General features: G+C 52.2%; 2 protein-coding genes across 3 annotated transcripts; both read left to right on the forward strand.

The window, feature by feature from the left end:
- The first annotated feature begins 1,733 nt into the window (after positions 1-1,733).
- Dnaaf3 (dynein axonemal assembly factor 3) lies at positions 1,734-8,714 on the forward strand. 2 transcript variants are annotated; one of them, XM_075959149.1, is made up of 13 exons: positions 1,743-1,836; positions 1,918-2,022; positions 2,395-2,537; positions 3,541-3,634; positions 4,522-4,679; positions 5,025-5,207; positions 5,385-5,510; positions 5,617-5,739; positions 6,066-6,174; positions 7,126-7,237; positions 7,430-7,504; positions 7,585-8,028; positions 8,241-8,486. In XM_075959149.1, exons 2-13 carry the CDS (start codon positions 1,938-1,940, stop codon positions 8,362-8,364), a joined length of 1,776 nt encoding a protein of 591 aa, XP_075815264.1. In that variant the 5' UTR covers positions 1,743-1,836; positions 1,918-1,937; the 3' UTR covers positions 8,365-8,486. The 2 variants fall into 2 exon arrangements, with proteins under 2 accessions (XP_075815260.1, XP_075815264.1); XM_075959145.1 differs by having other exon boundaries at positions 1,734-1,836; positions 7,585-8,714.
- A 681-nt stretch (positions 8,715-9,395) lies between these two features.
- On the forward strand, positions 9,396-12,871 carry Tnni3 (troponin I3, cardiac type). Its single transcript, XM_075987323.1, has 8 exons — positions 9,396-9,406; positions 9,666-9,675; positions 9,842-9,928; positions 10,337-10,378; positions 10,596-10,727; positions 11,372-11,461; positions 12,211-12,387; positions 12,724-12,871. The coding sequence occupies exons 1-8, from the start codon at positions 9,396-9,398 to the stop codon at positions 12,805-12,807; spliced, it is 633 nt and encodes a 210-aa protein (XP_075843438.1). The 3' UTR covers positions 12,808-12,871.
- The last annotated feature ends 1,674 nt before the right edge of the window (positions 12,872-14,545 follow it).

Genomic DNA, 14,545 nt, shown 5'->3' on the forward strand with positions numbered 1-14,545 from the left:
GCAGGCAAGACTGAGAGCACCGGTAATACTACCACTGGGGAGCGGAGAGACAGCTTCAGGGAGCAGCCTAGCGGAGACGATGAACTTCCAGTCTAGTGAGAGACAGCTCAAGGAAATCAGGCAGACAGTGATAAGGCAGACACCAGACACGCTCCTCTGGCCTCTACATTTCTGTGGGCACAAGCATCCACACCATGCATGCATACAATACAAAACACACACGAAGGAATGATATTACTAATTTATATTTCATCATGAACCTAGAATTATATATTTCAAATTATATATTTTAGTAGTATAACAAATACTGCTTTTTAAAGATACATTTCTTTTTATTTTATGTGTGTGAGTGTTTTCCTTGCACCATGTGACTGTATGCCCTCAACAGCCAGAAGAGGGCAGAAGAGGACATCAGATTCCCTGTATAACGTTGCATACAGATGGTTGTAAGCCAGCTAGCTACCTTGTTGGCATCTAAGCCCAGGTCCTCTGAGCCCAGCAGCATTGGCTGCTCTTGACGACTGAGCCATCTCTCCAACCTCTCCATATATAATCAAGCTTGAACTTTTAACCCTGCTTCCATTCCATGACCGCCCCCTCCACCCACCTCTGCCACTGATTGAATTATAGTCATGTGCCATCATACCTGGTTTTATGTGGTGCTGGGGATGGAATGCAGTACTTCAAGGCTGCTTATCAAGAGCACTATCAACTGATATCAGCCCTGAAGTTATTATTTCTGTAGCATTGTTTCCTTTATTGTTGTTTTTTTTTTCATTCTAGTAAATTCTGTTCATTGCTTGGGTCTGAGAGACCAACGTTAGGTATCGCCCCAGGAGGGAGTTTTATTTTTAATTTATGTTTTAAGTTGTTATTGTTTATGTGTGCGAGTGTGTGTGTGTGTGTGTGTGTGTGTGTGTGTGTGTGTGAGAGAGAGAGAGAGAGAGAGAGAGAGAGAGAGAGAGAGAGAGAGAGAGAGGTGTTTGTGGGTTCCCAAAGAAGCGTCCGATCCCTGGGAGCTGGAGGTGAAGACAGTTGTGATCCCCTGATGTGGATGCTAAGAACTGAATTCTCCAGTCCTCTAGGAGAGCAGCAAGTGCCCTTAACTACGGAACCATGCTGGTATTACCAGTCTTTGCCACAGCACCAGCTAAGGATTCAATATTGAGTAATGACTGTGATTAGCAGCCTGAAAATTTACTGATCAGGGAGGGACCTGCTTTCCACCCGTTGAGGCCTGTATTCAGTCAGAGCCCAGGTGTGAAAGAAAAAGGAAAACAAATCTGAAGGCACCAGTCTGGGCTCCGCGTTAGAGTTTGGATTTATAGAGATTCCATTCTAAGCCAGGGGTGATAGTTCACGACTTTAAAACCCAGAACTCAGGTGAGTAAGACAGGAGGATTGCTGCAAGTTTGGAGTAACTCGAATACAGAGGGACCCTGTCTCATTTAAAAAAAAAAAGAAAGGAAAAAAATTTCTTTCAGTTCTAATGTAAATAGAAGCAGCGAGTTAAGCCCTTCCCTTCCTAGAAATTTGAACTGATCCAGATTCCGCCCTCCTCTGACTGGGGTATCGTCATGACAACCGCGTCCGGCGTCCTGTTCCGGACCACGCCTAGCCGTCCCTCGGCGCTTCTATTGGTCAAAAGTTCGTAGTGAGCGGCGCCTTTTCACGTTCATTGGTCAATTGATAACAATGATGCAAGATCACATGCTCCCATTGGCTGACTGCTCATAGAGGGCGGAGCCTCTGGAAGACAGTTTGTGCGGGCTTTCTGAAGCTCAACACAGCCCTCTGCAAAAGAGGATCTACCTCCGGATATTTGGAAGGATAAAGGTGAGGGGATCCACCTGGAGGCGAAGGGGCAAGAAGCGAGGGGCAGTGAGAAAGGGATGGGGTGGACAAATGAGTTCCCAGGATCCCTGTGCCGCAGGGCGATGACCACACCTGCGGGCTCCGGCGCCGGCTTCGGCTCTGTGTCCTGGTGGGGTCTGTCCCCAGCGCTGGACCTACAGGCTGAAAGTGAGTCTCTCTACCGCAGGACCACATGCGGTCTTAGACAGAAGTGCCTTTCCAACCCCCATGTGTGCACCCCTCATAGCAGGTGTGTTCATGGCAGGGGATGTTTGTATGTGTGTGTGTGTGTGTGTGTGTGTGTGTGTGTGTGTGTGTATGCGCGCGTGCGTGTGCGTGTACGTTCCCTAAATTAAATGGCTTTGGGAGAGGAGCACCCCCACAATCTTCTTTGATGATATCGAATGCCATAATGCAGAGGTACAACTGCCTTTGGAACCCAGGCTGGAGTACCCAAGCTTGCTGGATTCGTAGCTTCTAAAGGCAGCTGCAGGAAATGAAGATTAGGAAGCTGGCCCCTGCCCGCTATTGTCTTGCCAGGTCCTCCCGTGGACCCAGAGTCACAGGCAGCGACAGAGCACAAGATCCCGGAGTTGGATGCCCTGCTGTTAGGCTCTGTGGATGGGCGACACGTGCTGCGGACGCTATCCAGGGCGGCTCTCTGGCCTCTCAGGAGGTTCAATGTGAGCTGGGATTCTGGGGTTGTGGATGGGACAGGATGAACTGAGAGCCCAGATTCCTGAGCCCTTATGAGAAGAGAGGATTGGAATGAAAATTTCCGGGTCCTAGAGGAAAAGTGCTTGAGACTAGGCTGTGAGTTTGAGGAGATGGAAGCTGGAGGCCTCAGACCCATGCATGTCCTGGGGAAGTAAGGGCCTGGGGTTTGGGGCTCCTGGGCTTCAGAAAGAGGGAGAGCCCAAGACCAGGTATCCAGTTGTGGTGCGAGGGATGGTTTGGAATCTAGACTTATGGCTGAAGAAGAAACTGGCAAGCTGGACTTAGTATTTCTTTTTTTTTTAAAAAAAAGATTTATTTATTTATTTTACATATAGCATTCCTTCCATATCTGCCTGCAGGCCAGAAGTGGGCACCAGATCTCATTACAGATGGCTGTGTGAGCCAACATGTGGTTACTGAAAGTTGAACTCAGAACCTCTGGAAGAGCAGCCATCTCTCCAGCACCCTTAGTATTTCTTTTTTAAAATTTTTATTTATTTATATGTGTGTGCTCCGATGTATACCCACATGCCAGAAAAGGGTTTCAGATTCTATTATAGATGGTTGTGAGCCACCATGTGGGTGCAACTGCACTCAGGATCTCTGCAAGAGCAGCTGGTGCTCTTAACTGCCGAGTCATCATCTCTCCAACCCCTGGACCTAGTATTTCAAGCCTGTCATCACAGCTGCTCAGGAGGCTGAGGCAGGAGAAGCATCTCAAGTTCTAAGCCATCCTGAGCTGCAGAGAGTTGAAGGCCAGGGTTCAGGGATGACCTAGTGAGACCTTGCCTCATAATAGAAAGGAAAACAGAAAAAGAGAGCTGGGAAATGTAGCTCAGTGAGGGAGCGCTGCCTTGGCTTGTACACAGCCCCTGGTTGTGTTCCACCATAGGGGTGGAGGGTGGGTGCAGGAGGCTATTCTTCTCGGCTCCTAGACCTGTAGAACTGTCTTGTCTGTCATCCCTCCAGTTTTATGTGCTGGAGAATAATCTAGAAGCTGTGGCACGACACATGCTGATCTTCAGCCTAGCCCTAGAGGATCCCGAGAAGATGGGGCTTCAAGGTCAGTTGCCGAGACCCTAGCATCCAAACTCAAGGCTCTTCCCTCTCCCGTCAAAGATGCTGGCCTTCTGGAGATGGGATGGGCATGGCACAGGGGCGGGCAGATCTCTGTGAGTTCCATGCCAGCCAGGGAATATAGTGAAACACAAAACACAAAATAAGGGTTCTGGAGAGAAGAACCAAAGGCCCTGAGTTCAATTCCCAGCAAGCACGTGGTGGCTCACATCTATCTATAATAGGATTTGATGCCTCCTTCTGGCATGCAGGGGTACATACAGAGCATTCATACATTTAAAAAAAATTAACTAAATAGGTAAAACTTTGGGGATGTAGCCCCCTGGTATGGTGGCACAGGTTGTCACAGCACTAGGGAGGAGGCTAGCAGGTTCAGAAGTTCAGGCTGTCCTTGGCTACATAGAGTTCTAGGTTCTGCGGGATGCATAAAATGCCATTTCAAAAACCAAACAGAGGCTATGGAAGTGGCTCAGTTAGTAAAGGTGCTACCAAGCTCGGTGACCTGAGTTTCATTTCTGGGACTCACATGGGTAGGATGAGAGAACTGTCTCCTGGGAGTTGTCATCTAGCTGGGTGGTGGTGGCGCATGCCTTTAATCCCAGCACTTGAGAGGCAGGTGGCTCTCTCTAAGTTACAGTCCAACCTGCTCTACAGAGTGAGTTCCAGGACAGCCAGGGCTACACAGAGAAACCCTGTCTCAAAAACAAAAAAACAACCCAAAATTTCAAAAGAGGCTTGAGGCTATAGGCCAGCTTGCCTTGCCTCCGTGAAGTCCCAGCTTCGATCTGCGGTGCTGGGTGGTGGCTGCAGCTCCTGAACTGGTGAAGTTTGCCACATCTTCCATTCAGCCTCCTCCTTCCCACCTCCCTCCAGAGCGGAGTGAGACCTTCCTGGAGCTGTGGGGGAATGCGCTGCTGCGACCCTCAGTAGCTGCCTTCGTGCGCGACCAGGCTAGCCGCCTGTCTCATCTGGTCCCTGAACCTGATCGCCTGGAGGAGCAACTACCCTGGCTCAGCCTCCGGCCGCTCAAGGTGCCACAGCTGCCCACCTCTGGGATGGAAGGAGCATGGCCTGTGGGAAGAACGGAGATGACTCCTACTATTGGGTCATAGGGTTAGGGAAGCCTTTTCTCGCTGAGTTTCTCTCTCTCTCTCTCTCTCTCTCTCTCTCTCTCTCTCTCTCTCTCTCTCTCTGTCTCTCTGTCTGTCTCTCTCTCTGTCTCTCTCTGTCTCTCTCTCTGTCTCTCTCTCTCTGTCTCTCTCTCTCTCTCTCTCTGTCTGTCTCTGTCTCCCCCCCCCCCCTCATTCCCACTTAATGGACTGAAGAGAAACCTTCCCTGTATCTCTGGCTATCTCCATGTGTCCGTGGCTGTGCAGTTCCGTGAGCGGGATGCCCTGGAGGCTGTGTTCCGCTTCTGGTCAGGCGGGGAGAAGGGACCCGAGGTGTTTCCCATGAGTCGCCTTTGGGACTCGAGGCTGCGCCACTACCTGGGTTCCCGCTACGATGCCCGGCGTGGTGTTGCAGACTGGGACCTGCGCATGAAGCTGCATGATCGAGGGGTAAGGGAGTCTGGGAGCGGGTGGCCGGCATCTGAGTCCTGAGTGAAGCAAGAGGGCTGGGACTTTGACCCCAGGTCTTAGGAAGAAAGACTGGGGTCTGAGGGAGAGTGATTCCTATAGGTATAGAGTTGGGGTTCCTTTACCAGATTGATCAGCAAGTCCTTTTCCATCATCAAGGCCCAAGTCATCCACATCCAGGAATTCCGACGCTGGAGGGACACAGGTGTTGCGTTTGAACTCAGAGACTCAAGTGCCTACCACGTGCCCAACAGGACCCTGGCGTCGGGTCGCCTCCTGAGCCACGTGCGTGTCTACCCCCAGGCTTGCTCTGAGTCTTTTAGGTCAATCTATGAGTCAAGGTCCCCGGTTTGGACCTCACCCGCGATCTCATTTTCCCGTTTTTTTCCAGCGTGGGGAACGCGTGGCAGCGCGCGGGTACTGGGGGGATATCGCCACGGGCCCCTTTGTAGCTTTTGGCATCGAGGCAGACGACCAGAGCCTCTTACGGACGAGTAACGGACAACCGGTCAAGGTGTGTGGCCGATGGGGCTGGGGTTAAGCCCAGTAGGCAGGTTCCTGCCCTCTGCCTTCCAAGTCCTGCCCCTTCCGCCAAATGCCTTTTAGAGCTCCATCCCTCATTTCTGTCCGGTGTCTCCAAGTAACAGGTTCTGTCCCCAACCTCTTGGACCCCACTTGGGAGCGCTTCGATCCAGTTCTCTTACTATGTCCTAAACCCAGCCCTGGGAAAGCGACCAGAAATTCTAGCTGTCACCTGTGCACAGTAAGCCCCACCCCAGCCAATCTAGGCCACCCCCATAAGGTTCCTAGGCTAACATGGGGCCCTTTTGTCTTGGGCAGACTGCAAGCGAGATCACGCAGCATAATGTTACAGAGCTGTTCAGAGAAGTGGCCGCCTGGAGGGGCCCGAGAGCCATCCAGGGGCACCTGGAGTCGCACGAGCCGGATGGTAGGAAGCCAACAGCTGCGAACTTCAGATGGGCTGTTTTTCCCCCAATTTTGGATGGAGCTAATTTGGAATATCTGGGCAGTTGGCCTCTCTTTGATGTCTGTTCTCTTTTTCTCTCTTATTCCCCCTTTCCTAAATCCTGACACCACCAGTAGGAGAATTCCCAGTCCTCTGTAGAGGTCTCACTGGAAACTGTCTAGATTCCCCCCCAGACATCCTCGCCACATGAATCCTGCCTTTCGCTCTTACTATTCCATCCCTTAGCTCATCCCTTCCTAAGAGCCTGTTCCTCTATTCAAAATGGGTCTCTGCCTCATGGGCCCACCTCCCCAGATTTGTGGGAATCCAGCTCAGAGAAAGGATAAAAAGGGGGGGGTTCTAGAAGGACAAGGAAGGTGAACAGGATAGCTCAGCAGGGAGCAGTGCTTACTATCAGGGTATTGCAACCTAAGTTCGATCCCTGTGACGTGAGTAAAGGTGGAAGGAGAGAGCAGACTCCATAATGTTGTCACCTGACCTTTCACACACACACTGTGGAACACACCATCACCAAAAAAATAATTCTAAAGAAAAAGCCAAGAAAGTGATGCATTGTCATGCATGTCATCCCAGCATTCAGGTCTTGGTAACAAATCCAGACGTCATCAGCAACAAGATGATAACCTGTCACACACACAAAAAAAGTAGTGAACAAGGAACTCCAGTATTTGTTTGTTTGCCCACTTGTGTGTCTTTTTGACTACCTCCCTGAAGATTTAGATTTTGTTTGTGTGTGTATGCACACGCACGTGTAGGTGCTGACAGAGACCACAAGAGGGCGCATATCCCTAGAAAGGAGCTAGAGGTCCAACATGAGTTTTGGTGCTAGGTACAAAGAGTAGCACACTCTTTTAGCAGGGTAAGTCTTCTCTCCAGCCCCAGAACTGATGTTTTTCTTCCCTTTTCTTGCAGCGCCTACTCGAGAACCCTTTACTATGCACTTTCTGTCCCTCGATTCTTCGCAGACTCTCCACCATAAGACCTGCTACAAGGGCCGGTTCCAACTGCTCTATGTGTCCTGCGGGTAAGCAGGACACAGGTGTGCTCATAGAGACCTAGCATCAGGCCCGGCTTCTTCTTTCTCGGGATCCAGGGATCAGTTTTACAGTCTCCACGTGCTCAGGGCCTTCGTCCTTACCCGTGCGTCACAGCTCCTAGCATCCGCAGGCTGGCCCATCTTCTCAAGCCCTGAGCTTGTAGCCTTTTCTCTTCGCAGGATGGTCCATCTTCTCAGCCCTGAGCTTGGTGCTTGCGTGGCCCCCGGAGGGAACCTGGTTGTGGAATTAGCTCGGTGAGCCAGAGAGGAGCAGGGTGGGAAGGTCCCAGCCGGGCCCAAAGCCCAGTCTTCTCACATGTGGTTTCCTGAACCAGGTACTTGGTGGACTTGCGGCCCAAGGAGTTGAAGGCGTTTTCTGACCGTGTTGGGGAGATAGCGCGGGCGGCTGGGTTCGCCCCTCATACAGGGGCCACCCCCTCGGAGACCTTTTTGCGCTTTTACAAGTTAGGGAACTCTACTATGGGTAGTGGCGACTCAGCTGTGGAATCTGCATTGGTGCCCTGTAAAGTCCCGGCCCCTCCTCTAGAAGCAATAAACCCACCCCAGGCTGACCATGCTTCTCCTCTAGAAGCAATGAGCCCACCCCAGGCTGACCAGGCTTCTCCTCTAGAAGCAACAAACCCACCCCAGGCTGACCTTGCCCCTCCTCTAGAAGCGATGAGCCCACCCCAGGCTGACCACGCTTCTCCTCTAGAAGTGATGAGCCCATCCCAGGCTGACCACGCTTCTCCTCTAGAAGCGATGAGCCCACCCCAGGCTGACCACACTTCTCCTCTAGAAGTGATGAGCCCATCCCAGGCTGACCACGCTTCTCCTCTAGAAGCGATGAGCCCACCCCAGACTGACCACACTTCTCCTCTAGAAGTGATTAGCTCACCCCAGGCTGATCAGGCCTCTTCTCTAGAAGCGATGAGCCCACCCTAGGCTGACCATGCCCCTCCTCTAGAAGAGATGGGCCCACCCCAGGTGTTCACCTGGCCACTCCTCTAGAAGCAATCAGCTTGACCCAGGCTGACCTGGCCTCTCCTCCGGAAGTGATAAACCCAGCCATGGCTATATCCACCGTGAATACACCTCCCAAACCCAGGAACTAAAGCAGTCCCCCTTTAACCAATGAAGCAGGCCCAGGACTGACACCGGCTCGTATAAGCAGCCCTCAGCCATCACTGGCTGGATTGCTGTTTTACTCTACGTTCCTTCTCAACCCCAGTGATAGAACAAGAATTTTAAATTCCTTTCCCAGACCACTCAGCTCTATGATTAGGGTGGTGGTGGCCCTAGATTGTTCTCTGAGTTATCCTGAGGCTGATCCCTGGCTGGGCGCACCACCCTGAGTTCCAGGTCTTCTCCTTTGCCTTGGGCCTTTCTCTCCTGACATGCTACTATTGGGAAGGACGAGGACACCCCCCCCCCATGTGGTTCAAATAAAGAGCCCAGGGTCACCTCTGTGTGTCTGTCCTCAATCAGTGTCCAGTGCCGGGAGAAGTGTGGGGGAGAAAGGGAGGAGGGCCCAGTAGAAGCCCTATTTGTGGGTTTACAAATGAACTTGGTCGTGTTTCACAACCTGGGGTCAGACACATGAGCATTCAAACTAAACAAGCTATGGTCACTGAAACTGACCCCCAAATAGAGGAGATACAAGAAATTCTAGGCCCCTGAAAGACTGCAGTTTAGGGAGGGGCCAGGGCCTGGACCCCTAGGTGTGAAGGAGGAAGGATGGGCCTGGATTTCTGGGTGTGAACAGGGGAAGTTGAAGTCTGGACTCTGGACTTTGAGAGAAGAGGGGGCTGGCCTCCAGATTTTCCAGAGTCTGAGGGAGGAGGGAGCTGGGTCACCAGAGTCAGAAGGAGGGGGGTGTGGACCTCGGGCACCTTGGTCCCACCTCGGGCACATCCAACTAGGGCTTTGCACACTCCTCCCCTCACACCCTGTTATCTCCTGTCCTGGGCAGGGGAGGAGACTGCAGTATATTTAGTCTTTGTCCTCGCCCTTATCTCAGTGTCCTCAGTGAGGCTCGAGCAGCCCAGAGGGGACCCAACCTCTAGAGAACTCCAAGGTCACTGGGGACACCCCTCCAGGACCCTCCAGGAAGCTCTGATCCCTTTCTGTCTCTTGAGGGATCAGCATGGCAGACGAGTAAGTAAATCTTGGTAACCTTGGACTGGATCCCCAAGGAACGAGGAGAGGAGTAATTAGGCCATTCCAGGGCGCAACTTGGTTAGATATTTGGCCTGAGATGGTAGAATGCAAGGGTGGTTAGATTTCTGGGTGGAAACAAGAAAGCATTTGAGAATCAGACCCCCAGGGTCCGAGGGAGTGAAAGTTAGTAGCCCCGACCTCTTGGTCAGTGGGAGCCCCGTCATTGATTGCCTCTTCCCGGTTTCTCTCCCTTCAGGAGCGATGCGGTGAGCGCTGTGAACTAAGAAGTGGAGCAGGGAACCCTGGGCCCAGAGTGGGCGCTGCAAGGGACTGGGGCGCGGTGGGCGGGGGAACCTGCAGCTGTAGGTGAGGGTCCCGGGAAGGACAGGGTGAGAGGGTTTAGGCAGTGATTGTAGTCTGCTCCACCTCCAGGCTGGGGACCCTCAGCCAGCACCAGCCCCTATCAGACGCCGATCCTCTGCCAACTACCGAGCCTATGCCACGGAGCCACACGCCAAGGTGGGCAGGGGTCCTAATGGGTGGGGTCACCGCTGGGCGGGGCTTCTGGATGCAGACTCCTCAGGGACCAGGGAGTGGCGGCAGGCACCAAGGTCTTGACGGGGGTGGCAGGACTCTGGTGATGGATGGAGCCCTATTGGTGGGGCAGAATTTTTGAAAGGTGCAGGTTGGGCTTGGTGACAGCTGCCTGGGGGGCGGGACTTCGCTGCCCACAGCAAGGCATGGGCGATGGAGTGGGGAGCGGTGGATAGATGGGCAGTGTATAGCTCTAGTCAGAGCCCAAGCTTCCGGTGGACTCAGCGTTCTAGTTGAAGAATGGGTGGCCCAAATGTACCTGTACTCGAGTGAGAGGTGGGGCCTTGCAGCTTTGGGACCTCTCGCTGACCTTTCTCCATGTCATCCTGGCAGAAAAAGTCTAAGATCTCCGCCTCGAGGAAACTTCAGCTGAAGGTGATGACATGCTTGGAGGGGCAGGGCCTTGATGGGCGGAGCTTTTCTGGGTGTGGTTTCATTTGGGAGTGTGTCATTACGTCTCCCCCCCCCCCCCCCCAGACAGTTTTTGAGTAAAAGATACCAACTTGGATGTTCTGTCTCTCTGGAAGATGGAGGGACATTTTATGTTGCTATGCTTTAAGGAACACTGTTGTCTTCTTCAACCATTCTGCAGACTCTGATGCTGCAGATTGCGAAGCAGGAGATAGAGCGTGAGGCAGAGGAGCGACGTGGAGAGAAAGGGCGCGTTCTGAGCACTCGGTGCCAGCCTTTGGAATTGGATGGACTGGGCTTTGAAGAGCTTCAGGTATCAGCTCAGAAAGCAGGGATTCCTGCCGAACCTGGGGCCGGAGGTTCCATGTTTCCGGTCTGGCAACCCTTGGGTATCAGGAGCACAATCACGGTTTCCTGTTTCACTCGGGACCTTATGCCAAGCAATACAGACAGCGTTACAACATCCAAAACCCAGTGTATTTCTCGAGCTGTTCCCCGCCAAGTCTCAGGATTCTTGGTTCCTAGCCATATTACTTGAAGTTCCCTGGAGTCCACTCCAATGTGGTTTCCTTCCAGCTCCCCCTTCCTCAGGCCCAGGAGTCCAGATCTCAGCACTTCTCTCTCAAACTCAGGAACCTAGCGCTCAATCCTCCTCCCTCAGACCCAGGGAACCAGAGCCCAGGCCTCCTCCCTCAGACCAGGGATCCAGAGCCCAGGTCTCCTCCCTCAGACCAGGGATCCAGAGCCCAGGCCTCCTCCCTCAGACCAGGGAACCAGAGCCCAGGCCTCCTCCCTCAGACCAGGGAACCAGAGCCCAGGCCTCCTCCCTCAGACCCAGGGATCCAGAGCCCAGGCCTCCTCCCTCAGACCCAGGGAACCAGAGCCCAGGCCTCCTCCCTCAGACCAGGGAACCCACTCTCCAGCCTCTCTCTCAACACAGATGCATTTTTTCATCAGGACTTATGCCGGCAGCTCCATGCTCGGGTGGACAAAGTGGATGAGGAGAGATACGATGTGGAAGCAAAAGTCACCAAGAACATCACCGAGGTGGGAATCTTGGGGAGTCTGGGCACCCTCACAGTAGACTGCCATCCCCTGGTCTGTGGCTTCAGGCTGAGGGCTATGGCTGTCTGGGCTTGAGAGAACTTGGAGCAGAAAGCAGTTAGCGATGTGCCTACACCGTGGGAAAGGAAGTTGTTTCAGCAGAGAGACGGCACAAGGAAGTGTGACTGGACTATTGAATAATAAATTAATTGAGACCCTGTCAGGGAGTCAAGATCTGCACATTGCTGGGCTGGGCTGTTAGAAGCTTTGATGGGGCCGGGAAACATCCGAAAGAACATGCATGCAGTTGGAGGCTCTTTCTTTCTTTCTTTCTTTCTTTCTTTCTTTCTTTTTTTCTTTCTTTCTTTCTTCCTTCCTTCCTTCCTTTCTTTTTTTCTTTCTTTCTTCCTTCCTTCCTTTCTTTTTTTCTTTCTTTCTTTTTCTTTTTGTTTTGTTTTTTGAGAAAGAGTTTCTCTGAAGCTTTGGAGCGTGTCCTGGAACTCTCTCTGTAGATCAGGCTGGCCTTGAAGTCAGAGAGATTGGCTTGCTTCTGCCTCCCCAGTGCTGGGATCAAAGGTGGTGCCACTGCCCAGCACAGTTGGAGGCTTTAACCTGAAACCAGAGTTGGAAGAAAGGCAGGAGCTTAGGTACTGATGGCAAGATAGGGATAAAGGGGAAATGTAGGTTGGAAGACTAGGGAAGGAAGCAGAGGTAAGGGGATCTCCATGTGGGCCCCATGTGGTCGTCCCCAGATCGCAGATCTGACCCAGAAGATCTATGACCTGCGTGGCAAGTTTAAGCGGCCCACCCTGCGAAGAGTAAGGATCTCTGCAGATGCCATGATGCAGGCTCTGCTGGGGACCCGGGCCAAGGAGTCCTTGGACCTGAGGGCTCACCTCAAGCAGGTGAAGAAGGAGGACATTGAGAAGGTGAGTGTGGGTGAGGTGAGGAAGGCAGATGCTTGAGAGGGTCTGAGGAGCAACAACCACGGTAAAGTCCAGACAGAGAGCGTGGAGCGGGAGGGGGAGGGGAGGGGGGGAGGGGGAGACTGGGGTGCACAGGGGAGACAGGAAGTACATGGAGGTGACTAGAGGGGCATGGAAGAGAATGGAGATTTATGGAAGTTGGTCAGATTGTCTAGAACCAGATTCTTGGACAGGTATTCACCTCAGCGTAGAGTGGTCTAGCAAGCTAGAGGGGAGATAGAAGGTATTTAGGGGATAGATACCAGGAAGAGTTCGTAACCTCTGACCTTTCACCTCCAGGAAAACCGGGAGGTGGGAGACTGGCGCAAGAACATCGACGCGCTAAGTGGAATGGAGGGCCGCAAGAAAAAGTTTGAGGGCTGAGCCCACGGGTTCCCACCCTTAGCGCCGACAATGTCCCTGAGGAATAAACCTCTCTGAACTGGAAGTGACTGTGTGTGCCTGCTACCCTGGAGTTTAGACATGAGAAAAGATAGGGGCAATAAGGGTTGGCGTCCCCCCAAACCATATGGGGGTGTGGTCACAGGCAAGCTTCGAATATGGGTTTCTAACATGGGGTAGTCTCCTCTGCAAGGGCACAGAACATGCTAAATCCAAAGGAAGATGAGCCAGTGGGCCCAGAGGTGACTCTGTGTGACGAGCACTGGCTGTTTTCCCAGAGGGCTCAGGTTTGATTTCCAACACCCACATAACAACTCAGAATTATTAGCAATTCTAGTTCCAAGGGATCCTATCTCTCTTCTGGCTTCTGTTCATGCAAACAAACTATCCATATGTATAAAATTTCTTAATTATTTTTTTAAAGTGCCAAGAAAAGAACAATATAAACACAGATACACTCACAGTGAGGCAGACAGATGATGGAGACCCTGTGAGAGACAGACATGGAAAATGAAGCCAGGTGTGGTGGTGCACACCCTTAATCCCAGCATGTGGGAGGCGGAGGCTAGCCTGGCTCACAGAGTGGATTCTAGGACAGCCAGAGATAGATAGTGAGACCCTGTCTCAAACAGTCAGAACCAACCAACCAACCTAGGACAGCCAGAGATAGATAGTGAGACCCTGTCTCAAACAATCAGAACCAACCAACCAACCAACCTAGGACAGCCAGAGATGATAGTGAGACCCTGTCTCAAACAATCAGAACCAACCAACCAACCAACCAAACTAACAAACTCACGAAAAGCTCCACAGAAACAGGAAACAAGAGAGAGAGAGAGAGGCAGAAACACAAAAAGAGACACTCAGAAGGATGGAGAAAGACATATGACCCAGACACAGAAAGGCAGAGTCAGCTGGGCAGTGGTGGCGCACACCTTTAATCCCAGCACTAGGGAGGCAGAGGCAGGCGGATCTCTGTGAGTTTGAGGCCAGCCTGGTCTACAGAGTGAGTTCCAGTACAGGCTCCAAAGCTACAGAGAAACCCTGTCTCGAAAACCAAACCAAAAAGAAAAAAGAAAAAGAAAGGCAAAGCAGAAGCAGAGCTGCAGGTGACTACATACAGACACCCCAGGAACACATAAAGACCAAAACATGGAGAAACTGTGTTAACCCCAGCACTGCCGAGGTGCAGGGCTGAAGGATCAGGAGTTCCAGCTACTCTTAGCCACATAAATGAGTTTGAGGCTGGCATGGGCCACATGAAATCTCAAATCTTTCCTCATCCCCTGCCCTCGAAACAAAACAAAAATGCAGACTGTCACAGCAGTTCAGACAGGAGAGAGAGAGAGAGAGAGAGAGAGAGAGAGAGAGAGAGAGAGAGCGCGAGAGAGAGAGCAAAGAGAGCCAAACCCAAGAAGGGAAGAGAGAGCCTCCGAACACCCGTAGAAACAAACCCAAAGATGCAGTTTGAGGCCTGGAGGAACACGCTTTCAGGGCGGCCACGGATTCCCTAGAGTTCAAGGTCATGGCTGAGAAGGGGAGGGCTGGAGGATACTAAAAAAGATCTGTGTCAGATGGAAAGAGCAGGGGCTCTCGAGCCTGACACCCCATCCTCCCCCTCCTCCCCACACCTGCTTCCCAGCTTTAGCAGCCTGTTGTCACCGTGGTGGAATCCCGGTGGCAGACAAAGGAGTGGGGGTGGGGACGGGAGACAGTTGGA

This window comes from Microtus pennsylvanicus, chromosome 1, assembly GCF_037038515.1.
Source record: "Microtus pennsylvanicus isolate mMicPen1 chromosome 1, mMicPen1.hap1, whole genome shotgun sequence".
NCBI lineage: Eukaryota > Metazoa > Chordata > Mammalia > Rodentia > Cricetidae > Microtus > Microtus pennsylvanicus.